Here is a 19079-nt window from a genome sequence, read left to right on the forward strand (position 1 = left end):
AGGCTGGGAAGCGGGGTGAAAGCAGGACTAGGCAAATTCGTATCACATTAGTGCTTAGTGAAAGTTAAGTCCCATAAACAAAGATAAAAACTGAGCCTTTTTTTTCTTACTTCTGGAAAACTTCCTCTGTAGCTCAGGCATATTTACAACAATGAGAACTCCAAATGAAAGCAACTGGTTTCAGTTTCATTTCAGTAGCTGCTTATGTAACGGCTATGCAACGCTGTAGGTAGTAGAAAATTTGAAAGCACTTTTTTCATAGTAGCATGTCCTGTGGAACTACAGTGCTCTACTACACAGCATGATTCAAGTCTAGCCAACAAAATAAACAGATCTGTTCCATTTTCAAATAGATATACCTTGGAGGTCGTTCTAGGTCTTTAAATTTCTTTCATGATGAAATGAAAATATAGTCTTTGTCCAAGGTGCAGGGGCAGACCTGACTCTTCTTTAAAAAAATATATGTATTACTTTTTCTACTTTAAATGTAAAAGAATAACAGATTTACTCAGCACTAGCTGAAGCTGGTCATTGCAAAGAATTGGCTCATGCCTGGAGGCACTCGCAATAGGAAAAGTATTGTGCTAACAGCAAAACTGCAACTGTGAGCTTGTCTGTTAGAATAGACAAACAGTGTATGTATCTCAGACTCTCTGTGTTGAGATGGCAAGATCTGATTTTTGATTCAATTTGATATGAAGATCACAGAACAAAGGAAAGAAGCCTTATTTTTAATTCCTGGTGCTGCTTCTAAATAGATCTCTGTAATGTAATGAGTTGCAAGGCATAACTTTGCACTTGAGGTTACATCTTTCAGTATACTGAACGAGTAGCTGACTCTGGAAAATTGACAGTTCCATAGAAATGTGTGAAACAAATTGCAGGTTTGATTGACATTTAGTTTGTTACAGAAAAGACTGCAGTTAACGTCAGAAGATATCCACTGAAAACTGGCAGTTCTACTGTAGCAGCATTTTTTCTAACCATTTGTGTAAATATTAATTTTAAGCTAAGTATTAGACTAGCCTTTAGCTTACTGCTGAAAACTTGAATCCTTGCACCTGTGCTTCATGGCAAATATGCAGTGATGTTTTCAGGAGCAAGGAAATTCTGTAGCAGTTGGATGAAGCCATTCAATTTTGCAGACCAAAGCTCTGCTTCTGAGCCACCAGAGACATCAGTAAGATAGTGTAAGAGGCAGGTTTCCTGCCGTCAGCTTATTGCAGAGCAGAAGTGGTACATGGTGTACTGACACTGTGTGGATTCTGCCTTCAGATCCCCTGGTGGTTGCTATGTGAAAGAAGTGGTTCTTCCTACACAACTTGAAAGTCTGCATATTTTGGATACTCTTATTCCTAGCACTGAAGTTGAGTATTTTTGGAAGAAAACTTTAACTAAATTGTACTGAGATGTTGTGAGGTCTGTCTTTTCTTTCTCTCAATCCAGGGAAACTTCAGAGCTAGGGTATGCTGCATCTTTATTTTCTTTTTAAATGTTAAAGGCAGGTAGCTCTACATGTTGAGATTTGTGCTGTGCTTTGCTTGCTGTGTGTTGTCTTTAGATGATTTACTTGCAGCTGCAATCGCATGTTGCTGAGATAATCATTTATTAGCTGGCCGTACAGTAGTGTGACCCTTTCCTACCCTACAAAAGTGCTACTGTTGTTGAGCCTCAATTTAAATTAAAAGCATCCAGCACCATACAAAGCAAGTATTTTGTGTATTGTACTGAGATATCTTCAGGATGGAAAGAGAAGCCTTGGTTCCAGGCTTCACAGATAAACTTCAAGACTTCAGCCTTTAAAAAAAGAAAAAGAGGAGAAGTAGTGGTCTGATGCACCTTACTGATCTCCTGCCTGCCTCATGTAAGCTAGAGAGGAGAGGATGGGGCTGGTATTTGTGACACAGAGAAGCTATTTGCTGTTTTGGAATTGGCACGTGAACTTTCCTGCTAGTGATATGCAGTGAGGAAGTTAACTTTTAAATAATGCTCTTGAATTTAGCAGGATTTCTAGTGGCATGGAAAGACTATAGAAGTGTCTGCAAATAGCTTCTTGCTTTCCTTTAAAAAAAAATAATGATAGGTAGAGGGCTGATTGCTAAAATAACTAGATTCTACTAGTTGAATTCACAATTTAGTGCTTAAAGCCTGAAGACTTTGATGTCTACGGGGACTTCCCTTCAACTAACCAGAAGTGAAGCCACCTACCAGAACGTGGGTATCAAATCATTCCAGTTGAGGTATTAAAAAAAAATATAAATCGCTGTGCTGACCTAGATACTGAAGTCATCTCTTGGTGGTTCTGTGTCAGTGTATCATGTGAAAGTGGTGTCTATAGGAGCAAGGTTAATGATTGAGTGTATGTTTATTTCTTTGAGACAGAGCTAGTTAGTTTCCATCAGCAATTATAAATCTGATTTTTCTCTATAATGACATTCCATTTAGAGATGAAAACAAGACTGATGTTAACTGTCACTGTTTAACAGGACAAGCATAAGCCCAAGGTCCTTGATCAACTGTGATTGCTTTTGTACAAAATAGCTTCTGACAGGGGTCGGGTATGGAGCCTGGCAGGTTGAACAAAGGTTGTAGCTGGTTTCATGCTGGGCTCACTGGAGATATGCTGTTGCATAAATGTGTGCTTTGAAAATATTGTAAGTCTGTCCACATCTTTCTTCAGCTTGGAAGAATGCCCAAACTCCTGCTTTCAGAGCTGAGAGAGCCACACACTGAGCTTTAGGCCGTAGAAGCTTGTGTGGCCATATCTGGGCTCTCTGGATGTATAGGCCGTCCTTCAGGTTTAGTGCTGTTGACAGAGGTTTCAGGTTGATTTTCCTACCCCCTGAGTATTGAATTCAGGTTGCTTTAGAACCAGATCATTTGTTTATGAATGAACATTCATAAATTGCAAGCAACAAACTTCAGCATGTTTTTATTAGCTTCTGGTTAGCATTGAGCTGCTTACATAACAGAAAGTTTTTTTGTTTTTTTTTTTTTTGTTACCTACCACTAGTGTATAATGGCTATACTAGTAAGCGTTTGGTAGATAGGAATTCTGAAGTACACAGAAGAGTGGATGTTACTGTTAAGCTGGCTAATCATTTTCCAAAAAGGGAATTGATTTTCAGTACATCTTCTGCAGCTCTGAATAGCTGTATATGATTATAGGGCAGAGGAACCTTAAAGTCAGTAAGGGACTTTTTTGGGGTCTTGAGCTCATACCTATTGTTACTTGTTTAGTTAGACTACCATGCTATTGGTGGAGGCAAAAACATCTGAATTTAATTAGATAAACTTTTTCTTTCCATCATTGTAGCTTAAGTTTTAGATAAATACTCAGATCGCTCAAATTGTCAAAACATTAGAGGATATAACCATCTAAATCTTATACTGCAAAGAAATCTGTAAAGACCATTTTAATAACTAGTTTCCTTTTGTTGGTGTTTAATAATAATGAAAAGCAGCGCTTTAGTTGCAGTCCTTCATCCTCTCCCCTTTAAGAGAAGGTAATAGTAATCTCATTTCTCTAACTGGGCAGTTTCTTACCTGTTTGATAGCACATAAAATGTAACCCCCCTCAGAGCCTGCTCACTAACAGATCTTTTCCAGTGGCATGTCCTACTTCTTTGAAACATTGCAGTAATTGGCTTTGTTGGGATCTCTACAATGAACTTTAAATGAAAGTGGCCATAACTGGTCCAGCTTTTTTTCATTTTGTTCAAGGTAAAGCTATTAGGTAGTAAGGGACTTACTGATTTTATTGCTTTCAATTAGCAACCTAATTTTGTACTCTTTAATTATCGTTTAATTGGATTGCCCCTCTGTACTCAGAGCATGACAGCCAAAGCAGCTGATGTAGTATTTGACACAACTGAGGGGGTGAGAATTTCTTTCATAATTCTTTCTCCAGTGGTTCTGTTACTGCCAGAATAGAAACGCCTCTCTGGAAGTGGCAAAATCTGTTCTGGCATTTCCTTCCTAGCCCCTGAGTTCTCATCCCATCATTTCTGCCTGACATTGAAAGCACTGTTTCAGTGGTGGGTAAAGCTTTTTGTAAGTGCGAAGTAACCAGATAGGACATATGAACAGTTCTTAGATTCAAAAAGGTAATTTTGATGTATAAATAGGTTGCTTAGGAAGATGTGTAACATGTCCCTGTATTTGTTCCAAGAGGTTTTCATGCCTTTGCATGTTGTTAGTGGAGGGGGAGTTAGTTGCCAACTGACCCTTTGAGAGTAAGCTGGAGGAGAAGGCAGTGTTTGGGGATGCTTGAAAGCCTTTTAAACAGGGTCAGAAAGGGAGAGAGGAAGAGGAAGCGTAAGTGGCTCAGAGATTGGAGAAAGAACAGCCCATTGGAGCCTTGCTGGACTCTGAGAAGAGAGCCTTCCTATGTGTTGCAGCTACGGCTGCATAGTGCTGCATCTGGGAAGGGATTGCCGTACTCTGCTCTATACTGGGCAGCCTCACCTCGAGCACTGCGTGCAGTTTTGGGAGCCACAATACAAGAAAGACACAAAACTATTAGAGAGTGCCTAAAGGAGGGCTAAGAAGACAGTGAAGGATCCAGAGGGCAATGTGTATGAGGAGCAACTGTGATCCCTCTGCTCAGCACAGACCAGAGGAGCTGAGGGGAGGCCTGATGGCGGCTGCAGCTCCTCAGGGAGCAGAGGGGCAGCGCTGAGCTCTGCTGCGTGACAGCAGCAGGGCCCAAGGGAACAGCATGGAGTTGTGCCAGGGGAGGGCAGCTGGGGGTTGGGGACAGGTGCTGCACCACAAGGCGATGGGCATGGAACGGGCTGCCCAGGATGGTGGGCATGGCACTGAGCTGCTGGAGTTCAAAGAGCATCTGGACCATGCTCTCAGATCTATGGCTTGGATTTTTGGTTGGTCCTGTGTGAAGCTGGGAGTTGGACCTTGCAAGTCCCTTCCAATTTGGGATATTCTGTGATTCTGAGCTGGCTCCCCTCCCCTGAAGGAAGTAGGAGGTGGGAAGAAACCCACAAAAAAAGAAGGGCAGGGGGAAGGAAATAGGAAGGATGTGTTGCTCTCCTGTTACTAGTCTTGGACTCAAGATGCAGATATCATCCTCCTCTCTGGTGCTTACTGCATGTGTGGGCTTTAAAAACAAAAAAACCTTCCTTCCATCTGGTGGCTGGTCTTCTTCCCTTGTCAGCTTCTGGCTTCTCTGTAAACTGTTTTGAGAGTGCAGAGAGAGAGCTGAAGTTAAATTTGTTAGTAGAAGAATCCCTTTTTTAACCTCCTTCTCTAATCCTCAGGGTTAAATGTTTTCAGTTCATAGTTCATTTGCAGTTATTTGTGGCTGGCTGTGCCATTTGCTCTGTAATTCAATTCAGATGATGCTTCTTGGCCCAAATTAGAGCAGACTAGTACAAGGAGCTTGGTGCATGTGGAAACTGATCACTGTAACTCCATATTTAAGGTCGTCTGAGTAGAGCTGTAAATATTTCCCCTCAATTTTAAGGCGCAGTTATCTAACTAGAATTTACTCATGGAATTTTGGTCTATAGTGTCAAATGTTACATGACAGTTTTCTCAGCTACTGACAAAATTCTGAGTAGCAACCATACTGTGGTCACAGTAACGCTGTAATATTCTCATTAATCTGTGTGGCTTCAGTTCCAGCTGTTTGCCTTTGAACCAGTTACTTATTTATCAGTCTATTTTCTGTATAGCTTTCAGCTACACATTCTTCGGAGAGATGAGATCTTATTCATACATGTATCTACTTATAGGTGAGGAATTTGAAACTGGAGCATGAGCAGGAGAAAAACAAGATCTTGTCAGAAGCATTAGAGACACTAGCTACTGAGCACCATGAACTAGAGCAGTCTCTGGTTAAGGGATCTCCTCCTCTCAGCATCATCAGTGAGGAGCAGTTCTATGATGCTGTTTCAGGTAAGTAATGATGTCCAGTATGTAGCCAGCATGTGCATGGTGATTTCATTGGAGCGCTGGGGGGAGCAGTCTTGCTTTATGTGAGATCTTTGTCTTTCTGCTTTGGAACTGTTTTAAGGAGAATGCCTCTTGTGCTTTAAGCACGCCTCTAAAATCTTCCTCAGGTTCACCTGTAGAATTGTATCATTTCATCTGAGCATGACAGAAAGCTACAAAATTCAGGACTGTTATAAAAAGTCTGATTGCTTGGGTGTCTACACCCTTTTTTTTAAATAGCAAAATGTATGACTCCTATTTTAGAATATGTAACTGTATCTGGAAGCTTATGACTTGCTTTCTCCTTGGTGGTGTTTCTTTTTTCTTTTGTTCTTAAGGTCTATATGAAAAACCACTGTATTTGAGGGATAATGAAGTTAAGAAAGGCTTGTTTTATTTCCCTTTTGTATACCTTAAAGTATACGCAAGTGTGTCACAGATGGAAGAAGATTATGAATCAAAATCTTTCGTGCATTCAGAAGTATTCTCTGTCTATTCGGTGATGTTTAGTATCTTTTGAATTTTGTGTGCAGAACATGCAAATAAGGATTTTGGAAAACTCTGAGTTGCATGTAGATAATTACAACATGCACTATGTAAAGCCTCTCTATACCAGTGCAGCTTGGTAATAACTCTAATTGGTTAATCCCACAATGCACAGCTCACTTACAACTGTGAAGGATCTCGAAGACCTTGAGGGCAAACATAGTCTAAACATAGTAGATAATTGTATTGGGATGGCATACTTCACAAGGAAGTGTGATTGGGGGTTACTTTTCTCTAAGTTCAACTGTCTGATGCTTCTGACAGATGAGAAAAGCAGCCTTCCTGGTCTGTTTGATGGATTTTCTACAGTGTACAGCTTAAATAAGCAGAGAATAAAACCAGGCAAAGTATGGAGTCTGTGCTTAGTGTGTGTCAAGTATAGCATAGGAACTTGGTGAATTAACTACGGACTGCTCCTTGGCACAGTAAGAAATGTATCAGGCCTTCAGCAAGCAGAAGAGATTGAAGAACTACTAGAAACAGGTTCTTCAACCAGAACCAAAAGAACAATTCATCTGAAAGGCCTCAGGCTCTTTGCTTGTTGTAACAAAGCAGAGAATATTTGTTTATATGGTGCTGCTGGAATGTAGTCTCTCCAGTCGTGCTTGCTTTCTCTATGTGAGAGAAGCTCAGCTTTTAGAGATCTGTTATTCTGTACCTGTCCTAAATAACCCAGCACTGTCGTCTTGAATGTAAGTGTCCAGAACTGCCTCTCTGGTTGAGAAAGGGGGGTGTTTTTACTGCTTGAAGGTGCAAACAAATCACACTGAAAATAGTCACACAGCTGTGAAAGCTTTATTTATACATATGTATACATAGATATGTTTTATATGAGCATATATATATATATATATATCTGTCAATTCTTGCTTCTTTGGGAGAAGTTATTTGACATAATTCATTTTGATTGCAATTTAGATAATTTTCCAGGACAGCTCACTTTCTCGACTGTCTGTCAACTTCATCAGACTTAATATTAGTCTCTCTTCTCTGATCTGCTCGCATGCAGTGCTTTGCAGCGATTTGGGTCCTCTGTATCTCTGAGGGCACATGTTTGGGGGAGGGGTACTCTGATTTTTATAGGCTAGGGAAGGGGGAACATGACACGGTTTCCTGGCTGCTGGATGTGTCTTATGACTTCGGCTATAAGTGCAAAGGGAGTTAGATTTTTGTGGGTGTGATATGGGCATGTTGTGCTCTGTTTGCTTGTTTATTATCAGAATCCCAGTGAGAATGCTTTTCTAACCCTCTTACTTTTCTGCCATGTCTGTGGAGGCTCAGCCAGAAAGTCTGTAAGGACAACAGTACAGTGAGAACAGAGAGGTCAGGAGACATACAGCACTGACTCAGAGTTCAGGGATATGGGTCTCCTTGTTTGGGCTAATGGGATGGGGTACGGCAATGTTTTCCTTGCAGAGAACAATGGACCCAATTGTCAGAAGCAAAAAAAAAAAAAACTAACAAAAGAAACCCAAAACCACTAAGGTATTTGGACTTTGAGTCTTCAAAAATTTTGCAAAATCTCTTTTGCAAATGTCTATTTATTTTGGATAAACACGCTGTGAATCATCCTACTGCTTTGTAGGAGAGATTCAGCAAATAACAGTGTGTTTTAAGAGGGTGATGTGACAAATTATAATGTCTATCAGTAGCAAAATATTACTACTTTGAGAATATATCTGTTGTTAGGACACCATCTTTTTCTAGGTATGTTTTTTTTTTCTAGTTCTCTGACTTTTTAAATCTCACTGTAGGATTGAGTTTATAGAAGTGAGAGAATTGCATAACTCAGCTTGTACCTCGAGCTAACAAATCCTTAGCTTTTACTTATCAGCTTGAAAGAAAGAGCCACTGCTAATATTTTAATAGAATATTTTCGTGTATTTTCTGCTTGTTTTCTCTCAACAAAAGTATCACTGGCTGTGACAATTCAGAGCAAGACAATTTTCAAACTCTTTTTTGAACATAGAGTGCAATAGAAAGAGTATGTTTACAGCAGGAGCAACTTGTCCCCATTTACCAAGCTCTGATTCATGTTGTAGAACAGACTGAGTGCATGAATTGAACTCCTGAATGAAGATGAATCAGAAGATACAGTCCGGTTCCGATTAGACATTCAATCCATGGTAGGAGAGAGGAGCTAATCTGAGGAGAAAACCAACAGAAATGTAGCTAGTTTGAATGCCAAATCTTTAGCACCATCTGTTTGGTGTGCAGATCTGCTCCAGCTGAGGCTTGCTATTTGCTAATGCTGGCATAGACTAAACTGGTCACTGATAAGTTTGTTGGTGGAAACCGTGAGCACTATGACAGAAATGCCCTCTTTCTTTTCCAAAACTGGGGTCAAGAAAATGCTTATTGTGTGGTAAGACTGCTTACTGTAGTAGTTGACTTGCTGAAGTCTTCTCTGTTTTTTATTTTATTATTATTTTTAAATTATTTTATTTATTTTATTTTTTAGCGATATGTTGATATCTGTGCTTTCTGATTGTTACGGTAACACCTTCCCTCCCATTGCAGGGGATTTAGGAGATGCTGAACATGAAAGGAAGATCCCAGAGAAAGTGGGAGTTGTGTTGTCTTACAAAAACATAATATCCAGCATTAAAAACAGCAACATTAAGTGTGTTATTAATCCAAACTCTGAGTTTAACAGGTCAGTTAACAGTGCTTCCTGGTGCTGTCATCTGAGCATCCTGGGAGTGGTGGAAATACGTAGTCAGTAGCACATGGAGCACAGGAGCTCTTGGCTGCAGGTTTGAGTGGTTAACATGTGCCAAACTCTCCTTCTAGGTTTGTGGCAGACTGGGGAGGGGAAGAGGCACTGAACAAGCAGCAAAATTTACAAAAACTAGTGGCAACTTCTAGAGTTGGAGAAATTTCAGGTTCAGCCTGGAGAGGAGCTCTGCAGAGAGCGACCTGGGAGTCTTAATGAACAGCAGGTTGGCCATGAGCCAGCAGTGTGCCATGGTGGCCAGGAAGGCCAATGGCACCCTGGGGCACATTAAAGAGTGTGGCCAGGTCAAGGGAGGTGTGATGCTCCCTATCTGCTGTGCTATGGTCTGGCCTCACCTTGAGAATTGTGTCCATTCTGGGCTTTCTGGTACAAAAAAGATGGGGATTTTTGGAGAGAGTGCAGCGGAGGGTCACAAAAATGACAAAGGTCCTGGGGCATCTCTCCTGTGAGGAAAGGCTGAGCAGCCTGGGTCTGTTCAGCCTTGAGAAAAGAAGATTGAAAGGGGATCTGATCAATGTCTATAAGTACCTAAGGTGCAGGAGGCAAAGGCACGAGGCCAGACTCTTTTCAAAGGTGTGAGGCGATAGAACAAGGGGAAACGGCCACAGACAGAAGCATAGGAAGTTGTGCACAAATGTGCACAAGAACTTCTTCACGGTGAGGGTGATGGAGCAGTACAACAGGTTGCCCAAGAGGCATTGTGAAGTCTCCTTCTCTGGAGACATTCAAGACCTGCCTGAACGCCTAGCTGTGCAACCTGGTCTAGAGAGCCTGCTTTGGCAGAGGGATTGGACCAGATGATTTCTAGAGGTCCCTTTCAGCCCCTACAATTCTGTGGAAAAAAAAAATGGCTAAGCAGGACATGAACTGTAGTGGGAGGGTACTTGACCTTGCCTTGTCCCTTATTACCTGCAAATCAAAAAGTAAGATTGAGAAGAGCTTAGAACTGTCCAGATGTTTCTTTTTAAAAGCTTTTCTCTGAGAGGTGTGGGGTTTTTTTGTTTGTTTTGTTTTGTTTGCTTTCTTAATTTGTGTGTCAAACAAAGCTTTTGCGTTAGTTAAGGGGATCTTAATGATTTGGTATAGGTGTGATTTTACTATAAATGCAGTTTTTTGCTGCAGGCATACGTAGATTATATTAAACCTAACCTTTTGTAGTGCAGTGTCAGCTGTTACATACTACTCACTGGTGCTGTATTCATAAATACTGCTTGTAAATGGTACGAGAAATGGTATAGTGGTTGTGTTCACGTTTTAGTTTATCTCCAGTTATCATCACACATAATGCTTGGGAACTTACAGCTCTTTCCTTCATTTTAAGGGTATATCGTCAAATTGTCATTTTTGAATGTGTTGTTGCAATAGAAGGTGACCCTTAACTTAAAAGTTTCTATTTGCTTTTGCTCTCCTTATCTTGCAAAATGTAGCCAGTGCATTTACTATTACTCTGACACTTAGGGTTTTGAGCTGGAGATCTTCATGTTCAGCCATTTTTTGTCTTGAAGATCAGTTAATGTTGGCTCCTGAATAGGGAGTCTTCTTCTGTCTCACCACTTTCACAGCCCACATCCCCTTCAGTTCACCAGAAAAAAGTCTCTTTTTCTCCTAGTCATCTGTTTGACAGCTGCTCTGTAGCAACTTGTGAATATAAATCTTTTTTTACAGTAACGGGGGAGTATGCAAATCTTAATTCAGAAAAGAGTTAGCTCTGAGTACACAGGGAAAAACTCTGTTAGTGTGGCCTGTTGAATCAGACTCAATAAAATGCTGGGCTTTCTTTGATATCTAGGCGAAATCTGAAGGCTTGTTAAGCTCATTGGGTCGAAGGAGATAGTTGAAATTCTGGGGACTGGAAAAGGAGCTCTTTGGTGGCAGGAATTGCTGTAGACATACTTTCTCAATGAGACGCATTTCGCAGAAAAAATGGGAGAGGCATCTATAAGGAGAGAATTTCTTGTAACAGTTTCATTCTTCTACTGTTATTTGTTGTATATAGCATGTTCTGCTGTTATTAGGTAAGTCACATGCCCTGGAGAAGGCTGCCTGGTCATTGTCCATCTCTGGAGAGGTCGGCAGGTGCTGAGTCCAGTCATTTCAACATAATTTTCTCTTGACAATGGGACAAAGCCAGCATTTGGAGAACTGAGCACGTGTAGTGTTGAAAAATCCTTATGCTGAGAGCTGTATCATAGTGTGATCAATGATTCTGGTGAAGCTTACCTATTTTTCTGCCTCTGGTATTCAAGGTCTGTTGTAGAAATTCAAACTGAGGGAATTGTGGGATATACTGTCATGATTAGCTAAAAACATCAGCCCCTAATGGTACAGAGAAATGAAGGTGTGATGCAGCAAGCAGACTGCTGCTATGTTTCAGGATTTGCTTCCTGTTTCAGGGTTTCTCTGTTACAATAACTGCTGGCACAGTTAAGCAGTTATTTCAATAGGACTTCAAGGGGCTTACAGGTCATATATTTGCTGTACAGTGTGGGTTGGGATGCTGAGGGCCAAGTTGTCTTACACTGCTAGAGGGTCTCTTCCTCTTTGACACTAGGATATGCAGCAATGTTTTTCTGAATACTTGGTCTTATGGTCTCTGAAGAAATCTCTATTTCGTGTAAGAGTTGTCCGCAGGTAAAAATTCATTTGTTTATCCTACTTTCTGTAGACAGTACCCACCATGTTATATCATAAATTGGCATATAACTAGATTGATACATTTGCAAAAACTTGTGAGAAGGTTTTCTGGAGTGCCAGTCCACTTTTTTAGCATATCCTCAGCACCAGCTGGCAGCTCTTTTCATTCCCTAGCAACTGGCTTAATTTCAGTACTGAGTTGATGAGCAGAGGAATGGATGTTTTTAAGAAACCAAAGATCTCATTTATGTTTCTAGATCTGAAACTCTCTAGAGAGAGTGGAGGTGTTGTGGCACAGCCCATCCATGGATTAACATTTTCTTATTTTGACCTTCCTGTGGTCTGCACGTTCATAAAGTCATAGAATCATGTCCCCCTCTTTAGGTACTGTCAGGTCTCCCTGGAGCCTTCTCTTCTCCAGGCTAAACAGCCTGTCTCAGCCTGTCCTCTTAAGAGAGGTGTTCCATCTCTTGCATCATTTTTGTGGCCCTCCACTGGATGTGCTCCAGCAGGTCTGTGTCTCTCCTGTACTTGAGGACTCCACACCTGGACACAGTGCTCCAGGTGAGGCCTCACCAGTGCAGAGCAGAGCAGAGGGGCAGGATCACCTTTTGACATGCTGACCACACTTCTTTTAATGCAGCCCAAGGTATGATTGGCTTTTTGGGCTGCAAGGGCACGTTGTGGGCTCATGTCCAGCTCCCCCTCCCCCACCAGGTCCTTTTTGGCAGGGCTGTGTTCTATCCTTACATCCTGTAGCTTGTATTGATAGTGGAGATTGCTGAAAATCTTCTTGTTGCTGCCCCGTTCACCAAAGCAGAGTCTAATTGACATGTTTTGGGGAAGTGGTATGTTTTTTAGGAGAAAACAGGAAAACATCTGGCAATGGACTGCTGTGACTCTTTTGGATGGATAACTACTTCAGTGGATTTTGATTGCTGGGTTTGAGTTAGAATCAGTGTATGAGAGAGTGACTAATTTTGCAATTATTTCTCTGGGTATTTGCAGCCAAGAGCAGTAACACATGCTCAAAAAACTGCATAGCAGAAACAATGCCTACTACAATTTAGGTTTTCTTTTTTCAGAGGTGGTGAGGCTTACTACCTCACTGGCTGTCCACTATTCATTGTTGTACCTGGTTTCTGCTGAAAGGTTTCCCAAATGAGGTAGAAATTGGTGCATCTGCACTTGTCTAGAGCTGTTCCATTGCTTCCTGGAACTTGCAATTGGATAATCTTTGGCAAACTTGTCAAGCTTGAGAGACTGAAAAATGAAACAAAAATAAGACCTTTTGCCAGGAAATTTTTTATTTTTGAATTTGGAGCAAGACTGTCTTTTCTTGAGAGCTGGTTAAGCACTCTCTGAACAAAACACTGGCTGGAAGTCAGGCTGGTACTGATATCCACAGTTTTAGCTGTGATGTGGATTGTACTATTAACCTACCTTCCAGAGTACAAAGCTTGTTTATTGGTGAGCTTATCATTGCTGGGACTTGCATGGCAATCTTCATTGCATACAGTACCTCCTTTTGGTCTTTGTTACTTACTTGCTCAGTGAATCGGAAACTGAAGGTTGCTGAAAAGCAGGGTGTCTGAGAGTTTAGACCAAGCAGATCTTGTATAGAAGGGGGTCATCAGGACTCAACTGTTGAGCTGGTTAAGTAAGCTACTAGCATTTGCCCTAAGCAACTTGTAGTAACTTTGATTTAATAAAAACATCAGGTTTTGGCTCTGTTGGATAGAAGATTTTTAATCTTCTGTATTCTTGCTCATCTCTTTAGTCCATTTCTAGATACAGAGCTGTAGCGGTCTGTGACAGTACTAGTTACTTACCAAGTGGATGCAGTCGTCAGGACACAGGAGCCTACTTAGGTTTCAGTTTTGTACAAGGAGAGAAGATCTGTTAGTGACGGAAGTCTAGCACTGGCAGTAGATTCATTAACATGCACCTGCTCTTTTGCAGATTCAGAATCTGAAAAATCATTAAGTGGGTTTGAAACTGTAACAACATACTCACTAGAAGACAGCATGGATTCAAAAGATACAATAACTTCAAGCATGTCTGAAGAAAAGGTTTGTGGCAGTGGAGAGTCGATGTCTAATGGAATCAAAAAACACAGGTAGGATATTGCCTGTCCTTAAGGTATTATAGCATACACTAAAGGTGAGTGAAAGATGACTAGGATCTCTGAAAACATACTTTGTGGAAAACTTACAAAACTTTGCTAGGGACAATTGAAGTCATTGTTGTAAGATTTTATAAAGAATGTCTTCCCAAGTGTTTTTCTTTGTAGCTTGCTTTTTGATTATCTAATCTGAATAAGTAAAAATAAAATGTAATGTGCTATGTAAAAAATGAATAGATGTTATTGAGGTGGATGTGGATTTTAATTCCTTCATGTATCTTTAATGATCTATGCCTCTTATTGCCACTTTAATTTCCAGTCATTTGATCCTTCTGTTGGTATTAGGAATGAATGAAAAATATTTCTAGCCTGTCATCAGAAACTTAAATGTGAACAAAGGGAGTCTTATTCTAAAAGTCTCATCTATGTTTTATGTGCTCATTTTGTGTTGTCAGATGATCCATTTTTGTTTGTTTCCTTGCCTGTAAAGGAGGACAATAGGTCTAGAGTTAATGAGCTGTAATAGACACCACAATTCTCAAGTTTCAGCGCAGGGCAATATAATGTTTGTGCTACAGATGAAGTCAAGCTTCAATATGATTCAAAAAGATTAATTTGGAAGTGTTTCGAACCTGCCAAACAATGATGGGGACACCAGATCTCTGTGAAAAACAGGGAATTAAAATTTAATTTTAGAGAAGCAAAGGCGTGCTTTAATTACTTGATATCGTAAGCAGTTAAATTGCACGACTGTTGAAGCATGTGGGAATGTCAGAGACTTGATGTCTCAAGCTTCAGCCTTTCAATCTATGTCCCTCCCGTACGAGGCAAAGACTCAGGCGAATGAGGGCTTGGGTGGAGTAACAGGGTGGTTGGGAAAGATAACATAAAGCAGCTGACTGAGCATACTGCTCTCTGCTGTTATGTTGTTAGGGTGTTGTTTATGGTCTTGATTAGCTGCCTTTCCTAATCAGAAGAGGAATTCTGGGGAGGGGAAGCGCCAGGTGAACTTGAACTTTTGTATTGCACTCACTGCCTTTGAAAGCATGAGGAGGAAGGAGGCAATTTGTGATCAACATAAAAACGATGCATGTTGATGTGGATTTTCTGAGGAGTATTAACAGCAACTGATAACTTGGTATGAAGGGAAGTAACTTGGCTAGCTTTGATAGCTGTTTTTTCCCAGAGCTCTGCTAATTTACATTTTTCCTCCAAGAGCTATCTCAGGACAGAAGTTGTGCAGTGCTTCTTGCCTTGTTTCTGAGTCTTGTGATGACTGGTATTTGTTCTGGTAAGGGATCTGCTCACCATGTCTGCCTGCAGTTCTGAATTCAGAACTGTCACCTAGCTGGAGTTCCTGGCTCCAATTTGTGCCTGTTTTGGTTTGGGAGTCAATTTACAGTGCATTTAGTCAAATATGTATCATCTACAATGCCTCCTTAGCTGCTTTATGCCATGCAAATTGAAGAGAGCAGAATGTATTGCCAGCATCTCCTTCCAGTGTTATACCTTTAACTCTTTTTATTTAACTTGCTTTTGTTAACTGCATGGAAGGAAGTTGCTTGGAAGCTTGATAAAAAGTCTTTTGCCTGAAGTCCTTGTACATTCCAGTAGTTCATCAGATGAATAGAGGAGTTGCAGCTGCATTTAAGTTGCACATACAAGTACCCAACGCTGCTTATCTGTCTTTACAAATACAATTTTTTTCCTACCTTGAGCTAGAAAACTTGAGCTGTAGTCTGCCTCTCTCTGAGTGGTGTGGGTTTTGTGCAGGGAGTTGAAGGCTGCTTTTTCTTGACTGGCTGTTGTTTTGGAGATGGAGGAATAAATCCGTTGGATTCATAAAATTATAGAATGGCTTAAGTTGGAAGGAGCCTTAATGCCCACCCTGTGCCATGGGCAGGGCTGCCACCCAGCAGCTCAGCTGCCCAGGGCCCCATCCAACCTGGCTTTCCGTGCCTCCAGGGATGGGGCACCACAGCTCACATGGGCAGCTGTGCCAGTGCCTCACCAACCTCTGAGTTAGGAGTTTCTTCCTAACTTCTAATCTGAATTTCCCTTCTTTTAGTTTGAAGCCATTCCCTCTTGTCCTATCACTATGAGACCATGTAAAGGTCCCTCTCCTGCTTGTAAGCTCCCATTAAGTACTGGAAGGAACTTCAAAAAAGTAATGGTGTTAGGATGTGCAGATGGATGAAGCCATTGCCTTTGGGTATATTACTTGGATGTATTACTAAGGATGCTGTTGGTGGCAGCTACAACCTGGCTTTCATTGGACTATTTAACTTTTAAGCTTTCTAGGCAAGTAATAGCCAGTGAAACTTGAAATGCCAGGGCCTAGCTCTGACTCATAATTTGCTATCTGGATCAGGTCTTATCTGAATAGCTTGCATGCTACTAATTGGTCATAGAATGTTTGCAGAAATGTTGATGATTTGCTTTGTGGTTTTATGTTGATTTGAGAAAGAACTCTGTAATTTTTGAAAACTTCATGGGAGAGAATTTGAGTGGTAGGAGTTTAATATGTTAAATAGCTTGGAATAATTAAAAAAAAAATCGTAAAAAACAGCAGCAACAAAAAACCCTCACACAGAAATACTCTGTAGTATGCATCACTGTGTAACATCCATTTGTCACTACTGTTTCTCTCTTACTGCTGGGTTTCAACAGTCAGCTTTCCCTTTGGGGAACCTTTCATACGTGTTTGTGCTCTGTGCTTTGCGAGCAGTCAGTTTGTTCAATCAGGTTTGCATGAAGACAAGCTGAACAGGCCTTGCTCTCACCATATGTCTCCTTCCCAGCAAGATTCCTGTAGTAGTTAATCTGCTAAAGGTAATGCTTTGGACAAGTGGTTTTTATCTGTTCTACTGCAAAGAAATTCCTGCAGCTGTTCTTGTCGCTTACAGCAAAAACTAACTTCCTGAGTTGTTTCTAAAACTGACATCTGGAAGGAAATATTTGCATTCACAAACCTTTCCCTTAATCACAGGGACTGGGTCAAGGTTAGTAGGCCTCAAGTCTTGGCTGCCTGTCATTTTTGCACTTGTCCTTACTTGCCCCCAGAAGCTGCCTGAGTGGATTAAAAGTGTTCTGTTGCCTCATTACATGTGTGCTACAAGGAGGAGAGAGCTGAATATCACAATTTGTGATATTCAGACAATTTTGTGCTGTTATGCTCACTCATAGAAAGAAATGTGGATGAATGTCTTAAACTGAATGCCAACTTCCAAGCAGTTAAACAAATTGAGTGGGTGGCACGTTATCTTCAACAAAAATGTGAATTGTATGAAGTGTTAGTGGTATGTTAGTGTTTTATATGCAGAAGGGCTTACTCAAAATTAGCTGCTCTACTACCTGCCTTCTTTAGCAGATACACAGGGAAATGAAGTAAACACAATTGAAAATAAGACTGAATGCTTGGTGGACACTGTCCTCTCCTGGACATTTGTATCAAAGCATCCACAGAGGTGTTTAATACTTACTGTTATTCAGGATTCTCTATTTCAATCCACATATTGATATCTGTCATATAGGGAATGACTGATACTATATTGATTAATTAAAACAAATCCACCTGTCTACTTATGCTCTCTGCCACAGTCAGGCTGTTAACAAGTAAGAGGAAACATAGTTTAGTACCTTGAGGAGTTCAGGCACAGACTTTTTTTTTAACAGAACTGAAGGATCAACTCTGGTAAAGGTGTTTTTGTAACAGGTAAGTTTGGGTGGTAACACAGCATACAGGACTACTGAAACAAACAACGTAGCTTGGCAGAGTTGGCTAATCTTTGAAATTAAACAGCTCATGCAGTTTGAGTGAGCTGTAGGTGGTTCTTACCTATTGAGGATTTTCCTCAGAACCAGCTTTGTGATTCAAACGCTTGATTTTAATGTTGCTGTGGCCAAAGGGATTTGATCTCACGGGCTCTTGTCCTGGTGGGGGACTTCAACCATCCGGACATCTGCTGGGAAAACCACACGGCGAGCTGCAAGAGCTCCAGAAGGCTCTTGGAATCCATTGATGATAGCTTTCTGGTTCAGGTATTGGACAGACCGACCAGAGGGGAAGCGTTGCTGGACCTGCTGCTCACCAACGCTGAGGAGATCATCAAAGGCGTCAAGGTTGGAGGCTGCCTGGGCTCCAGCGACCACGCCCTGGTTGAGTTTGTGATCTCAAGCAATGTGGGCCTGGCAAAGAGCAGGACCAGGACACTGAACTTCAGAAGAGCAGACTTCAAGCTACTCAATGGATTGCTGGCCAAGATCCCCTGGCGCGCTGCCCTCAAAGACATGGATGTTGAGGAGAGCTGGCAGCTCTTCAAAGATGCCCTCCTGGAAGCACAAGAGGTCTCCATTCCGCTGAATAAGAAAGTGGGCAGGCGAGGTAGGAAACCGGCATGGCTCAGCAAGGACCTGCTGAGAGAACTGAGGGCGAAGAAAGGGGTGTACAAGCTCTGGAAACAAGGCTGTGTCACCTGGGAAGAGTACAGGAATGCCGTCCGGACTTGCAGACGTGGGATCAGGGAAGCCAAGGCGCAGGCAGAACTGAACTTGGCAAGGGACGTGAAAAACAATAAGAAAACCTTCTACAGGTACATTGCCCAGAAGAGACAGGCCAAAACGGGCGTACCTACTTTGGTAAATTTAAAAGGAGAACTGGCTTCAACAAATGAAGAGAAAGCTGAGGTGCTGAATGAGTTCTTCACCTCGGTCTTCACTGGTGGCCAGGATTCTAGTCTTTTTCACGTCCCTGAACCCTACATCCCCAAACCTCTATGTGGGGACCAAGGAGGTAAATCCCTCCCCACTGTAAGGGCAGAGCAAGTCCGAGAGTGCCTCCTTAGACTGAATGAATACAAGTCTATGGGGCCGGATGGCGTGCATCCTAGGGTCCTGAAGGAGCTTGCCGAGGTGGTTGCCGAGCCGCTCTCCATCATATTTGAGAAGTCGTGGCTGTCAGGTGAGGTCCCGGACGACTGGAGGAAGGGTCACGTCACTCCCATATACAAGAAGGGGAGCAGGGAGGACCCGGGGAACTACAGGCCGGTGAGTCTCACCTCCGTGCCTGGGAAGATCATGGAACAG

The 19079-nt window shown here is 41.6% G+C and overlaps 1 protein-coding gene across 9 annotated transcripts in view; it reads left to right on the top strand.

Annotated features, from left to right (window-relative positions):
* The window catches only part of OSBPL1A (oxysterol binding protein like 1A), a 74732-nt gene that overhangs the window by 38374 nt on the left and 17279 nt on the right, over positions 1 to 19079 (top strand). For 5 of the 9 annotated variants that reach the window (XM_048940783.1, XM_048940784.1, XM_048940782.1 and 2 more), the window contains 2 exons: positions 5754 to 5916; positions 13832 to 13988. In XM_048940783.1, the coding sequence (XP_048796740.1) occupies positions 5754 to 5916; positions 13832 to 13988 (320 nt within the window). The remainder of the gene's footprint in view (positions 1 to 5753; positions 5917 to 13831; positions 13989 to 19079) is intronic. The other 4 variants (XM_048940790.1, XM_048940789.1, XM_048940787.1 and 1 more) reach the window with 1 other exon arrangement.

Source organism: Lagopus muta, chromosome 3, assembly GCF_023343835.1.
Source record: "Lagopus muta isolate bLagMut1 chromosome 3, bLagMut1 primary, whole genome shotgun sequence".
Classification (NCBI taxonomy): Eukaryota; Metazoa; Chordata; class Aves; order Galliformes; family Phasianidae; genus Lagopus; species Lagopus muta.